The following is a 15,072-nucleotide window of genomic DNA, read 5'->3' as shown; positions in this document are numbered from 1 at the left end:
TGCTGTGAGAGGGGTTCACATCGTTTCAGTGGCTATGGACAGAGCAGTGACTCTCACTCACACTCAGTCGTGCTGTGAGAGGGGTTCACATCGTTTCAGTGGCTATGGACAGAGCAGTGACTCTCACTCACACTGTCAGTCATGCTGTGAGAGGGGTTCACATCGTTTCAGTGGCTATGGACAGAGCAGTGACTCTCGCTCACACTGTCAGTCGTGCTGTGAGAGGGGTTCACATCGTTTCAGTGGCTATGGACAGAGCAGTGACTCTCGCTCACACTGTCAGTCGTGCTGTGAGAGGGGTTCACATCGTTTCAGTGGCTATGGACAGAGCAGTGACTCTCACTCACACTGTCAGTCGTGCTGTGAGAGGGGTTCACATCATTTCAGTGGCTATGGACAGAGCAGTGACTCTCGCTCACACTGTCAGTCGTGCTGTGAGAGGGGTTCACATCGTTTCAGTGGCTATGGACAGAGCAGTGACTCTCGCTCACACTGTCAGTCGTGCTGTGAGAGGGGTTCACATCGTTTCAGTGGCTATGGACAGAGCAGTGACTCTCACTCACACTCAGTCGTGCTGTGAGAGGGGTTCACATCGTTTCAGTGGCTATGGACAGAGCAGTGACTCTCGCTCACACTGTCAGTCGTGCTGTGAGAGGGGTTCACATCGTTTCAGTGGCTATGGACAGAGCAGTGACTCTCACTCACACTCAGTCGTGCTGTGAGAGGGGTTCACATCGTTTCAGTGGCTAGAGACAGCAGTGACTCTCGCTCACACTGTCAGTCGTGCTGTGAGAGGGGTTCACATCATTTCAGTGGCTATGGACAGAGCAGTGACTCTCGCTCACACTGTCAGTCGTGCTGTGAGAGGGGTTCGCATGTCAGTGTTTCAGCAGCTGGAGGCACGCTGTTCAGAGAGGCTGTGGACAGCAACTTGGGCATTAGTGATAGCTTTGGTTAAAGCTCTGGTGAGGACAGGGGCTAATTCCTACCACTAAAGCTATAATCTCAGGTTCCTGAGGGTCTCGCATGGCGAGTCGTACAATCATGGGCTCCTGTTTTTCAGCCTTGGAAGACCCCTAGTCGAAACGTTGGTCATTCAATAGTATTTCTAAATTTAGCACTTAATGGAGCACACTGCTGCCTGCGGAGCTGTCTAGTCTGTGTACAGCAGTACCATCCGAGTCGTTCTTGCGTGACGCAATGGCATTATTGTCCTTGTTGTATTTGCAGTGTCTGTCAGGCACAGCTGAGCGCCATTGCAGATTGAGACAGAAGCGGGTATTGATGAGCTCTCCGCTGTCTGCAGGTTTATACAACGGCATCTATTTACGGCAGTCAGAGAATGAGCGAGGCTGTTATAAGATACAGCGACACACTGGGAGACTGATCGTCCCTGGCAATGCTTGCCAAAGCACATGTGTATAAATTGAGGAGATACAGGGGAAATAGGACAGCAACCAATTTGTTGCTTCTCTCAAATCCTCTTCCTGGTTTCTCATGAGCAGGCTTATGGTAAAACTTAGGAGCATCCTTTCAAAGCCAGTCTTTTTAAAAAAATATTATTTAAAAATACTAAAAGAAACTTAAATTCCAGCGACAAATGTTTTAACTAGAAGTCTTTTTCAATGTCTACTGAGAAACTGGGAAGACCTCAAGCCCTCACTCTGCCTTGAGTAAATCAACTGAAGCTGGCTCCCCAAGCTCCTGGCTCCATGTTTGACAGACACTGCTGTTGAAGAGATCCAAGGTGACAGTCTGACACAGGGCATCTTCTGATTTACAGCAAGGCTGTGCAGAATGCCATTGAGATGAATCACGCTTTCCTTGTGTGCAAACACAGCTATCAATCCCCCTGAAGGGTTTCACATTGCAGTGTCACGTTGATGTTTGTATGGACTGGAGATTATTTCCCATGAGCAGCTGAAGTAAAACAAAAAAATACAAAATCTGAGAGCAATTCCTACACAGAGGTATAGTGCTGCTCTTCATAGACCCGCTCCCTTCACAGAGGTATAGTGCTGCTCTTCATAGACCCGCTCCCTTCACAGAGGTATAGTGCTGCTCTTCATAGACCCGCTCCCTTCACAGAGGTATAGTGCTGCTCTTCATAGACATGCTCCCTTCACAGAGGTATAGTGCTGCTCTCTTCACAGAGGTATAGTGCTGCTCTTCATAGACCTGCACCCTTCACAGAGGTATAGTGCTGCTCTTCATAGACCTGCTCCCTTCACAGAGGTATAGTGCTGCTCTTCATAGACCTGCTCCCTTCACAGAGGTATAGTGCTGCTCTTCATAGACCTGCTCCCTTCACAGAGGTATAGTGCTGCTCTTCATAGACCTGCTCCCTTCACAGAGGTATAGTGCTGCTCTTCATAGACCTGCACCCTTCACAGAGGTATAGTGCTGCTCTTCATAGACCTGCTCCCTTCACAGAGGTATAGTGCTGCTCTTCATAGACCTGCTCCCTTCACAGAGGTATAGTGCTGCTCTTCATAGACCTGCTCCCTTCACAGAGGTATAGTGCTGCTCTTCATAGACCTGCACCCTTCACAGAGGTATAGTGCTGCTCTTCATAGACCCGCTCCCTTCACAGAGGTATAGTGCTGCTCTTCATAGACCTGCTCCCTTCACAGAGGTATAGTGCTGCTCCCTTCACAGAGGTATAGTGCTGGTCACACACTTGCTCTTTGTTAGACTGAACTGCAGCTCCTAAAATACTCAGTTTTAACAAAACCAATTGCTAATATTCTAGTTGTGATTAGGATTCTGGTGTCATGTATTCCTTTTTAAATTCTAGTTGTGATTACTGTAACTGGTTTTAATTCTGGGCGTGACTAGGTTTGTTGTTCCATTAAGGATGGGCTGTTGATTGATTTGTAATGTTGTTTGCTAAGAAGCCCTTGAGGCTAATGTGCTGTTAAGAGAACATCCCTAAGCTAATTACTGCTAAATTACTTTGATTAATTGCTCTTACCTTGGCTATATGAGTTCCGATAGTTGTGCTGTTTTGCCTGTCCCAAAACACAGGCTCTTTCCTACCTATACTATCTGCCTTTTCTGCGTTTGTGCACTGTCTACACTGCTCCCTGCCTCTGTGCACTGTCTACACTGCTCCCTGCCTCTGTGCACTGTGTGCACTGTCTACACTGCTCCCTGCCTCTGTGCACTGTCTACACTGCGCCCTGCCTCTGTGCACTGTCTACACTGCTCCCTGCCTCTGTGCACTGTGTGCACTGTCTACACTGCTCCCTGCCTCTGTGCACTGTGTGCACTGTCTACACTGCTCCCTGCCTCTGTGCACTGTGTGCACTGTCTACACTGTCTACACTGCTCCCTGCCTCTGTGCACTGTCTACACTGCTCCCTGCCTCTGTGCACTGTGTGCACTGTCTACACTGCGCCCTGCCTCTGTGCACTGTGTGCACTGTCTACACTGCTCCCTGCCTCTGTGCACTGTGTGCACTGTCTACACTGCTCCCTGCCTCTGTGCACTGTGTGCACTGTCTACACTGCTCCCTGCCTCTGTGCACTGTGTGCACTGTCTACACTGTGCCCTGCCTCTGTGCACTGTGTGCACTGTCTACACTGCTCCCTGCCTGTGTGCACTGTCTACACTGTGCCCTGCCTCTGTGCACTGTGTGCACTGTCTACACTGCGCCCTGCCTCTGTGCACTGTGTGCACTGTCTACACTGCGCCCTGCCTCTGTGCACTGTGTGCACTGTCTACACTGCTCCCTGCCTTTGTGCACTGTGTGCACTGTCTACACTGCTCCCTGCCTTTGTGCACTGTGTGCACTGTCTACACTGCTCCCTGCCTCTGTGCACTGTCTACACTGCTCCCTGCCTCTGTGCACTGTGTGCACTGTCTACACTGCTCCCTGCCTCTGTGCACTGTGTGCACTGCTCCCTGCCTCTGTGCACTGTGTGCACTGTCTACACTGCTCCCTGCCTCTGTGCACTGTGTGCACTGCTCCCTGCCTCTCTGCACTGTGTGCACTGCTCCCTGCCTCTGTGCACTGCTCCCTGCCTCTCTGCACTGTGTGCACTGCTCCCTGCCTCTGTGCACTGTGTGCACTGTCTACACTGCTCCCTGCCTCTCTGCACTGTGTGCACTAAAGAAGCCACAAAGGTGCTTTAAACTCACCAGGATGTGATTACTGGATATACAAAGTGAATCTAAGCAAGAAGAGGAATCTGTTAGTTAAGATAACTGGGATAGTTCATACCCATAGCAAGTCTTTGCACAGCCTCAGTTAAAAACTGTTACTGTTGGTCCACAATACTGCAAATACTGTTGCTTGCTTGTCAGTGTTAACATTTTACACACGCAAGAAAAACCTCATGAAGTTATCTCAGGCAGCTTGTTTTCAAGAGAGACACAGTGAAACAAAAAGTACACATATACCCTTCATTCATTATCACACACATCAGTCACAGTGTCATGTATGTTACTCTGACACACATCAATCACAGTCTCATGCATGTTATTCTGACACACATCAATCACAGTCTCATGCATGTTATTCTGACACACATCAATCACAGTCTCATGCATGTTATTCTGACACACATCAATCACAGTCTCATGCATGTTATTCTGACACACATCAATCATAGTCTCATGCATGTTATTCTGACACACATCAATCATAGTCTCATGCATGTTATTCTGACACATCAATCACAGTCTCATGCATGTTATTCTGACACACATCAATCACAGTCTCATGCATGTTACTCTGACACACATCAATCACAGTCTCAGGCATGTTATTCTGACACACATCAATCACAGTCTCATGCATGTTATTCTGACACATCAATCACAGTCTCATGCATGTTATTCTGACACACATCAATCACAGTCTCATGCATGTTACTCTGACACACATCAATCACAGTCTCAGGCATGTTATTCTGACACACATCAATCACAGTCTCATGCATGTTATTCTGACACACATCAATCAGTCTCATGCATGTTATTCTGACACACATCAATCACAGTCTCATGCATGTTACTCTGACACACATCAATCAGTCTCATGCATGTTATTCTGACACACATCAATCACAGTCTCATGCATGTTATTCTGACACACACCAATCACAGTCTCATGCATGTTATTCTGACACACATCAATCACAGTCTCATGCATGTTATTCTCACACACATCAATCACAGTCTCATGCATGTTATTCTGACACATCAATCACAGTCTCATGCATGTTATTCTCACATACATCAATCACAGTCTCATGCATGTTATTCTTACACACATCAATCAGTCTCGTGCATGTTACTCTGACACACATCAATCACAGTCTCATGCATGTTATTCTGACACATCAATCACAGTCTCATGCATGTTATTCTCACATACATCAATCACAGTCTCATGCATGTTATTCTTACACACATCAATCACAGTCTCATGCATGTAGTATGGCTGCCTTGCGAATGTCAAGTGGAAACCGATTCCAGAATTCAGGAGCCCTGTACATAAGACACCTGTCCTGTCCTGTGTTCTCAGAATAGGAGTTCTCAGTTTGCATTGGGTTTGCTCATGAGCTTCACTTGCTAACACTACTTGTCAGAATTACTACCTGTAATAATTAATGTACTCACGTACACACACGTACAATAACTGTTCTGATTGTGAAGCATCCACACTATAGATTGACAGAACAGGTGATTTATTTGCACTACCTTATTTTCCCCCATTGGTGCTTGAGCCCCGGAGCGCTCACAGAATCACCGCCTGTGTATACCATGCTATCACACTCCAGGTCTGCTGTACCAGTATTGAGGTCACATTTCTATTTGTACATCTATCTAGAGAACTGCTTTTCCACTTGTAATGGGACTTGGTTTCAGACAGTCTCCAGCACAAGTAACTGGGAGAATCAAAATGTGGACATATTTGGAGAACCAGCATAATCTGCTCCCCATGCCTCACATGCACATGACTACATGCACGTGTACTGTAGGTCAGTCATGGCACTGATGGCTTGAGTTGTGTACAAACAGTGGCAGGGGGTGTATGTTAATAGTATAATTATGACAGTTTGGGGCAGTTCAGGCTTTTCAACTCATGCCCCAATGCATTCTGGTAAGTGTAGTCCTGCTGTGAAAGGTACCAGAATGCATTGCACATACATGGAGTCATATGGTAACCCTAAGCTTACTTGTTTATTTACTTGCAAGGATAACTGCTATAATTATTATTATTATTAGTATTATTATTAGTATTATGTGCCATATAATATATAATGATATAGTTTTCATTTCAATGTTATAAAGATTTTCTTTCAAGATGATTGTTTATACCAGGAACATATTAGGTTTTAAAAAAGTGAAGGAAAAAAAAGAGATGCTGTCATGAGATGACGGCTTTGCAATAAAGAAGATGAAAAAAACAAATCCCATAAAAAATGTCATGCCTTCTCTTTATTTTTATGAGATCTTTAATTTAACTCACTGCCACTGTCTCCAGCTGGCAAAATACACTTAGAGCTGACATGACTGTCAGTCGTGCTGTGAGAGGCACTCGCATGTCATCGTTTCAGCAGCTAGAGACAGAGCAGTGACTCTCGCTCACACTGTCAGTCGTGCTGTGAGAGGGGTTCACATCGTTTCAGTGGCTATGGACAGAGCAGTGACTCTCGCTCACACTGTCAGTCGTGCTGTGAGAGGGGTTCACATCGTTTCAGTGGCTAGAGACAGAGCAGTGACGCTCAGTCACACTGTCAGTCGTGCTGTGAGAGGGGTTCACATCGTTTCAGTGGCTATGGACAGAGCAGTGACTCTCGCTCACACTGTCAGTCGTGCTGTGAGAGGGGTTCACATCGTTTCAGTGGCTATGGACAGAGCAGTGACTCTCACTCACACTGTCAGTCGTGCTGTGAGAGGGGTTCACATCATTTCAGTGGCTATGGACAGAGCAGTGACTCTCGCTCACACTGTCAGTCGTGCTGTGAGAGGGGTTCACATCGTTTCAGTGGCTATGGACAGAGCAGTGACTCTCACTCACACTGTCAGTCGTGCTGTGAGAGGGGTTCACATCGTTTCAGTGGCTATGGACAGAGCAGTGACTCTCACTCACACTGTCAGTCGTGCTGTGAGAGGGGTTCACATCGTTTCAGTGGCTATGGACAGAGCAGTGACGCTCAGTCACACTGTCAGTCGTGCTGTGAGAGGGGTTCACATCGTTTCAGTGGCTATGGACAGAGCAGTGACGCTCAGTCACACTGTCAGTCGTGCTGTGAGAGGGGTTCACATCGTTTCAGTGGCTATGGACAGAGCAGTGACTCTCACTCACACTCAGTCGTGCTGTGAGAGGGGTTCACATCGTTTCAGTGGCTATGGACAGAGCAGTGACTCTCGCTCACACGTCAGTCGTGCTGTGAGAGGGGTTCACATTGTTTCAGTGGCTATGGACAGAGCAGTGACTCTCACTCACATGGTCAGTCGTGCTGTGAGAGGGGTTCACATCGTTTCAGTGGCTATGGACAGAGCAGTGACGCTCACTCACACTGTCAGTCGTGCTGTGAGAGGGGTTCACATCGTTTCAGTGGCTATGGACAGAGCAGTGACTCTCACTCACACTGTCAGTCGTGCTGTGAGAGGGGTTCACATCATTTCAGTGGCTATGGACAGAGCAGTGACTCTCGCTCACACTGTCAGTCGTGCTGTGAGAGGGGTTCACATCGTTTCAGTGGCTATGGACAGAGTAGTGACTCTCACTCACACTCAGTCGTGCTGTGAGAGGGGTTCACATCGTTTCAGTGGCTAGAGACAGCAGTGACTCTCGCTCACACTGTCAGTCGTGCTGTGAGAGGGGTTCACATCATTTCAGTGGCTATGGACAGAGCAGTGACTCTCGCTCACACTGTCAGTCGTGCTGTGAGAGGGGTTCGCATGTCAGTGTTTCAACAGCTGGAGGCACGCTGTTCAGAGAGGCTGTGGACAGCAACTTGGGCATTAGTGATAGCTTTGGTTAAAGCTCTGGTGAGGACAGGGGCTAATTCCTACCACTAAAGCTATAATCTCAGGTTCCTGAGGGTCTCGCATGGCGAGTCGTACAATCATGGGCTCCTGTTTTTCAGCCTTGGAAGACCCCTAGTCGAAACGTTGGTCATTCAATAGTATTTCTAAATTTAGCACTTAATGGAGCACACTGCTGCCTGCGGAGCTGTCTAGTCTGTGTACAGCAGTACCATCCGAGTCGTTCTTGCGTGACGCAATGGCATTATTGTCCTTGTTGTATTTGCAGTGTCTGTCAGGCACAGCTGAGCGCCATTGCAGATTGAGACAGAAGCGGGTATTGATGAGCTCTCCGCTGTCTGCAGGTTTATACAACGGCATCTATTTACGGCAGTCAGAGAATGAGCGAGGCTGTTATAAGATACAGCGACACACTGGGAGACTGATCGTCCCTGGCAATGCTTGCCAAAGCACATGTGTATAAATTGAGGAGATACAGGGGAAATAGGACAGCAACCAATTTGTTGCTTCTCTCAAATCCTCTTCCTGGTTTCTCATGAGCAGGCTTATGGTAAAACTTAGGAGCATCCTTTCAAAGCCAGTCTTTTTAAAAAAATATTATTTAAAAATACTAAAAGAAACTTAAATTCCAGCGACAAATGTTTTAACTAGAAGTCTTTTTCAATGTCTACTGAGAAACTGGGAAGACCTCAAGCCCTCACTCTGCCTTGAGTAAATCAACTGAAGCTGGCTCCCCAAGCTCCTGGCTCCATGTTTGACAGACACTGCTGTTGAAGAGATCCAAGGTGACAGTCTGACACAGGGCATCTTCTGATTTACAGCAAGGCTGTGCAGAATGCCATTGAGATGAATCACGCTTTCCTTGTGTGCAAACACAGCTATCAATCCCCCTGAAGGGTTTCACATTGCAGTGTCACGTTGATGTTTGTATGGACTGGAGATTATTTCCCATGAGCAGCTGAAGTAAAACAAAAAAATACAAAATCTGAGAGCAATTCCTACACAGAGGTATAGTGCTGCTCTTCATAGACCCGCTCCCTTCACAGAGGTATAGTGCTGCTCTTCATAGACCCGCTCCCTTCACAGGGATATAGTGCTGCTCCCTTCACAGAGGTATAGTGCTGCTCCCTTCACAGAGGTATAGTGCTGCTCTTCATAGACCTGCTCCCTTCACAGAGGTATAGTGCTGCTCTTCATAGACCTGCTCCCTTCACAGAGGTATAGTGCTGCTCTTCATAGACCTGCTCCCTTCACAGAGGTATAGTGCTGCTCTTCATAGACCTGCTCCCTTCACAGAGGTATAGTGCTGCTCTTCATAGACCTGCTCCCTTCACAGAGGTATAGTGCTGCTCTTCATAGACCTGCTCCCTTCACAGAGGTATAGTGCTGCTCTTCATAGACCCGCTCCCTTCACAGAGGTATAGTGCTGCTCTTCATAGACCTGCTCCCTTCACAGAGGTATAGTGCTGCTCCCTTCACAGAGGTATAGTGCTGGTCACACACTTGCTCTTTGTTAGACTGAACTGCAGCTCCTAAAATACTCAGTTTTAACAAAACCAATTGCTAATATTCTAGTTGTGATTAGGATTCCGGTGTCATGTATTCCTTTTTAAATTCTAGTTGTGATTACTGTAACTGGTTTTAATTCTGGGTGTGACTAGGTTTGTTGTTCCATTAAGGATGGGCTGTTGATTGATTTGTAATGTTGTTTGCTAAGAAGCCCTTGAGGTTAATGTGCTGTTAAGAGAACATCCCTAAGCTAATTACTGCTAAATTACTTTGATTAATTGCTCTTACCTTGGCTATATGAGTTCCGGTAGTTGTGCTGTTTTGCCTGTCCCAAAACACAGGCTCTTTCCTACCTATACTATCTGCCTTTTCTGCGTTTGTGCACTGTGTGCACTGTCTACACTGCTCCCTGCCTGTGTGCACTGTCTACACTGCTCCCTGCCTCTGTGCACTGTCTACACTGCTCCCTGCCTCTGTGCACTGTGTGCACTGTCTACACTGCTCCCTGCCTCTGTGCACTGTCTACACTGCCTCTGTGCACTGTGTGCACTGTCTACACTGCTCCCTGCCTCTGTGCACTGTCTACACTGCTCCCTGCCTCTGTGCACTGTGTGCACTGTCTACACTGCTCCCTGCCTCTGTGCACTGTCTACACTGCCTCTGTGCACTGTGTGCACTGTCTACACTACTCCCTGCCTCTGTGCACTGTCTACACTGCTCCCTGCCTCTGTGCACTGTGCACTGTCTACACTGCTCCCTGCCTCTGTGCACTGTGTGCACTGTCTACACTGCTCCCTGCCTCTGTGCACTGTGTGCACTGTCTACACTGCGCCCTGCCTCTGTGCACTGTGTGCACTGTCTACACTGCGCCCTGCCTCTGTGCACTGTGTGCACTGTCTACACTGCTCCCTGCCTCTGTGCACTGTCTACACTGCGCCCTGCCTCTGTGCACTGTCTACACTGCTCCCTGCCTCTGTGCACTGTGTGCACTGTCTACACTGCTCCCTGCCTCTGTGCACTGTGTGCACTGTCTACACTGCTCCCTGCCTCTGTGCACTGTGTGCACTGTCTACACTGCTCCCTGCCTCTGTGCACTGTGTGCACTGTCTACACTGCGCCCTGCCTCTGTGCACTGTGTGCACTGTCTACACTGCTCCCTGCCTCTGTGCACTGTGTGCACTGTCTACACTGCGCCCTGCCTGTGCACTGTGTGCACTATCTACACTGCTCCCTGCCTCTGTGCACTGTCTACACTGCTCCCTGCCTCTGTGCACTGTGTGCACTGTCTACACTGCTCCCTGCCTCTGTGCACTGTCTATACTGCTCCCTGCCTCTGTGCACTGTGTGCACTGTCTACACTGCTCCCTGCCTCTGTGCACTGTGTGCACTGTCTACACTGCTCCCTGCCTCTGTGCACTGTCTACACTGCTCCCTGCCTCTGTGCACTGCTCCCTGCCTCTCTGCACTGTGTGCACTGTGTGCACTGCTCCCTGCCTCTGTGCACTGTGTGCACTGTCTACACTGCTCCCTGCCTCTGTGCACTGTGTGCACTGCTCCCTGCCTCTCTGCACTGTGTGCACTGCTCCCTGCCTCTGTGCACTGTGTGCACTGTGTGCACTGCTCCCTGCCTCTGTGCACTGTGTGCACTGTCTACACTGCTCCCTGCCTCTCTGCACTGTGTGCACTAAGGAAGCCACAAGGGTGCTTTAAACTCACCAGGATGTGATTACTGGATATACAAAGTGAATCTAAGCAAGAAGAGGAATCTGTTAGTTAAGATAACTGGGATAGTTCATACCCATAGCAAGTCTTTGCACAGCCTCAGTTAAAAACTGTTACTGTTGGTCCACAATACTGCAAATACTGTTGCTTGCTTGTCAGTGTTAACATTTTACACACGCAAGAAAAACCTCATGAAGTTATCTCAGGCAGCTTGTTTTCAAGAGAGACACGGTGAAACAAAAAGTACACATATACCCTTCATTCATTATCACACACATCAGTCACAGTGTCATGTATGTTACTCTGACACACATCAATCACAGTCTCATGCATGTTATTCTGACACACATCAATCACAGTCTCATGCATGTTATTCTGACACACATCAATCACAGTCTCATGCATGTTATTCTGACACACATCAATCACAGTCTCATGCATGTTATTCTGACACACATCAATCACAGTCTCATGCATGTTATTCTCACACACATCAATCACAGTCTCATGCATGTTATTCTGACACATCAATCAGTCTCATGCATGTTATTCTGACACACATCAATCACAGTCTCATGCATGTTATTCTGACACACATCAATCAGTCTCATGCATGTTACTGACACACATCAATCACAGTGTCATGCATGTTACTCTGACACACATCAATCACAGTCTCATGCATGTTATTCTGACACACATCAATCACAGTCTCATGCATGTTATTCTGACACACATCAATCACAGTCTCATGCATGTTATTCTCACACACATCAATCACAGTCTCATGCATGTTATTCTGACACATCAATCAGTCTCATGCATGTTATTCTGACACACATCAATCACAGTCTCATGCATGTTATTCTGACACACATCAATCAGTCTCATGCATGTTACTGACACACATCAATCACAGTGTCATGCATGTTACTCTGACACACATCAATCACAGTCTCATGCATGTTATTCTGACACACATCAATCACAGTCTCATGCATGTTATTCTGACACACATCAATCACAGTCTCATGCATGTTATTCTCACACACATCAATCACAGTCTCATGCATGTTATTCTGACACATCAATCAGTCTCATGCATGTTATTCTGACACACATCAATCACAGTCTCATGCATGTTATTCTGACACACATCAATCAGTCTCATGCATGTTACTGACACACATCAATCACAGTGTCATGCATGTTACTCTGACACACATCAATCACAGTCTCATGCATGTTACTCTGACACACATCAATCACAGTCTCATGCATGTTACTCTGACACACATCAATCACAGTCTCATGCATGTTATTCTGACACACATCAATCAGTCTCATGCATGTTATTCTGACACACATCAATCACAGTCTCATGCATGTTATTCTGACACATCAATCACAGTCTCATGCATGTTATTCTCACATACATCAATCACAGTCTCATGCATGTTATTCTGACACATCAATCACAGTCTCATGCATGTTATTCTGACACACATCAATCACAGTCTCATGCATGTTATTCTGACACATCAATCACAGTCTCATGCATGTTATTCTCACATACATCAATCACAGTCTCATGCATGTTATTCTTACACACATCAATCACAGTCTCATGCATGTAGTATGGCTGCCTTGCGAATGTCAAGTGGAAACCGATTCCAGAATTCAGGAGCCCTGTACATAAGACACCTGTCCTGTCCTGTGTTCTCAGAATAGGAGTTCTCAGTTTGCATTGGGTTTGCTCATGAGCTTCACTTGCTAACACTACTTGTCAGCCTCTTGTACTGTCATCATGTCTGCATGGGTAGGAGGCCGTGGGGTAGTTGAACTCGTATAATAGGCAAGCTAAGTCACATGACTCAGTTGCATGTCTAATTCAGTCAGTTATCCTCTTGATGCAATGAAGAGAGCACTAGGAGCTGCTTCTTTAAGAAGGCTGCAAATGCTGACAGCAGCAGTGCATCAACTACTACTGTGTAGAAATGAGATCCATGCATTACCTGTTATGTGTGTAACTGGAAGTTCAGTATACAAATCCAGTGTGCATTTGTATAATAATTCTTGTTTCAGAGACTCAGTATTTTAGTGCTGTCCCGGTACCTTCAGATTTAGGACCACACCACTGGCAGGAGGGGCCAGGTTGTTTTTGACCCGGCTTGTTTTGTTCCAGAATGATTGAGACGCCCATCATCATCGTGGGGAACAAGCGTGACCTGCAGAGTGGGCGTGTCATCCCCCGGAGGAATGTGTCCAACCTGGTGAAGAGGAGTTGGAAGTGCGGCTACGTCGAGTGCTCTGCCAAGTACAACTGGCACGTCCTGCTGCTGTTCCGTGAGCTGCTCCAGAGCATGGGCTGTGCCCGCTGCAAACACGTGCACGCTGCCATCCGCTTCCAGGGAGCCCTGCGCCGAGACCGCTGCAGCCTCATGTGAGCGGGACTCGCCCTGGCTGTCATGGGCACGGAAAGAATCTGCTGTCAAGCAAGTCGTTACTATAGACTGCTGGTGACATTCCAGCCTGCTGTGGGCCACGATCACAAACAAACCTCATTCATGTCATCAGTCTGACCAAATTAGGTTTCTACCGTGCTTTATTCTCAATAATGATCTGGTTGACCTTTGAAAAAAAATAATAAATCACATCTGAGGCACCTCTCAGAATTCCCTTCAACTGCAAAGGGTGACGTCTCAGCCACTTAACGTATTCTCTTCAATGACCTGCGCCTCCTTTAGAAATCACACATACAGCTATGGCCAAAAGTCTTGCATCACCTTACAGAATTAACAAATTTAGCTTCATAAAGTCAAATGAAACCTGCTGAATAATGTTACGTTAACATATTTAATTACATACTGCTTTTTAGTTTGACATATACGAAAAACTGAAGAAAAAAAAAAAGTGATGTTTCAAAATCTAACATTAAATACTGTACTAATATTATGGCTTCACGTAGATGTTTGCGATATCATTTTGTTGTTTCTTTGACTACATGATGTTAAATAAAAGATCAGAATTATGTTCATATATATATATATATATATATATATATATATATATATATATATATATATATATATATATTTTTAATATATTAATTTTAAATTCTAAGTGATGCAAAACTTATGGCCATAGCTGTAGTTTTTTAACTTAGTAAAGCTGTATGTAACAGAATTATATACAGAGCATCTGTGTATGGGTTATACCAATACTCACAGCATCTAAACCACTCGCTACTTGTACAGCTATCTCCTCGTACACAGACGTTTAGTGTACTATAACTCTAGAATAAAGCACATGCATATCTGAATGATTTGAAGCAAGTGTGTTCTGTATTGTTTCTTCAGCTGTTTTGTTCTGTATTGGGTTTTTTGCTGTTCTAACCCTACTACCCACCCCCCCCCCCCCCCCCCCCCCCCCCCCCCCCCCCCCCCCCCCCCCCCCCCCCCCCCCCAAGCTCTCCAAAGATCGTCCCTGACTGCTGCCTTTCTTTGTGTGATGTTACAGGACACTTTTTTTATGTCTTGAGTTTAAAAATCCTTGTTTTTTTCACTGTCTAATTCTCGATAGCATTTTGCGAGGCAGTCCCATGTATTTGTGTATTTTGTATAGCATTTCAAAGAGCTTGTTTCTCTGAGCCAGTGAACAAACGCTGTGTTTACACTTCTACAAAACTGTACGAAATCTTCCAAGGATACTTGCATTGTGATACCAATGAACTGCTCTTGAGTCATACTGTAATAATTGAGTTTGTTTAAAAAATGACTTGTGCTGGGTTTTGTCTTTTTTTGTTTCACATTTAGGGATGTGCCTCTTACCTGT

General features: G+C 46.4%; 1 protein-coding gene across 3 annotated transcripts in view; it reads left to right on the top strand.

Annotated features, from left to right (window-relative positions):
- LOC117430581 (ras-like protein family member 10B) overlaps nucleotides 1–14,288 on the top strand; it is a 30,700-nt gene extending 16,412 nt beyond the window's left edge. For all 3 annotated transcript variants that reach the window (XM_059001663.1, XM_059001665.1, XM_059001664.1), the window contains exon 4: nucleotides 13,424–14,288. In XM_059001663.1, the coding sequence (XP_058857646.1) occupies nucleotides 13,424–13,685 (262 nt within the window). In that variant the 3' untranslated portion in view covers nucleotides 13,686–14,288. The remainder of the gene's footprint in view (nucleotides 1–13,423) is intronic.
- Nucleotides 14,289–15,072: the final 784 nt, after the last annotated feature.

This window comes from Acipenser ruthenus, chromosome 26 (assembly GCF_902713425.1).
Source record: "Acipenser ruthenus chromosome 26, fAciRut3.2 maternal haplotype, whole genome shotgun sequence".
In the NCBI taxonomy this organism is placed as follows: domain Eukaryota; kingdom Metazoa; phylum Chordata; class Actinopteri; order Acipenseriformes; family Acipenseridae; genus Acipenser; species Acipenser ruthenus.
Note: the sequence above shows the minus strand (reverse complement) of the source record. Positions and strands in the feature narration are given on the sequence as shown.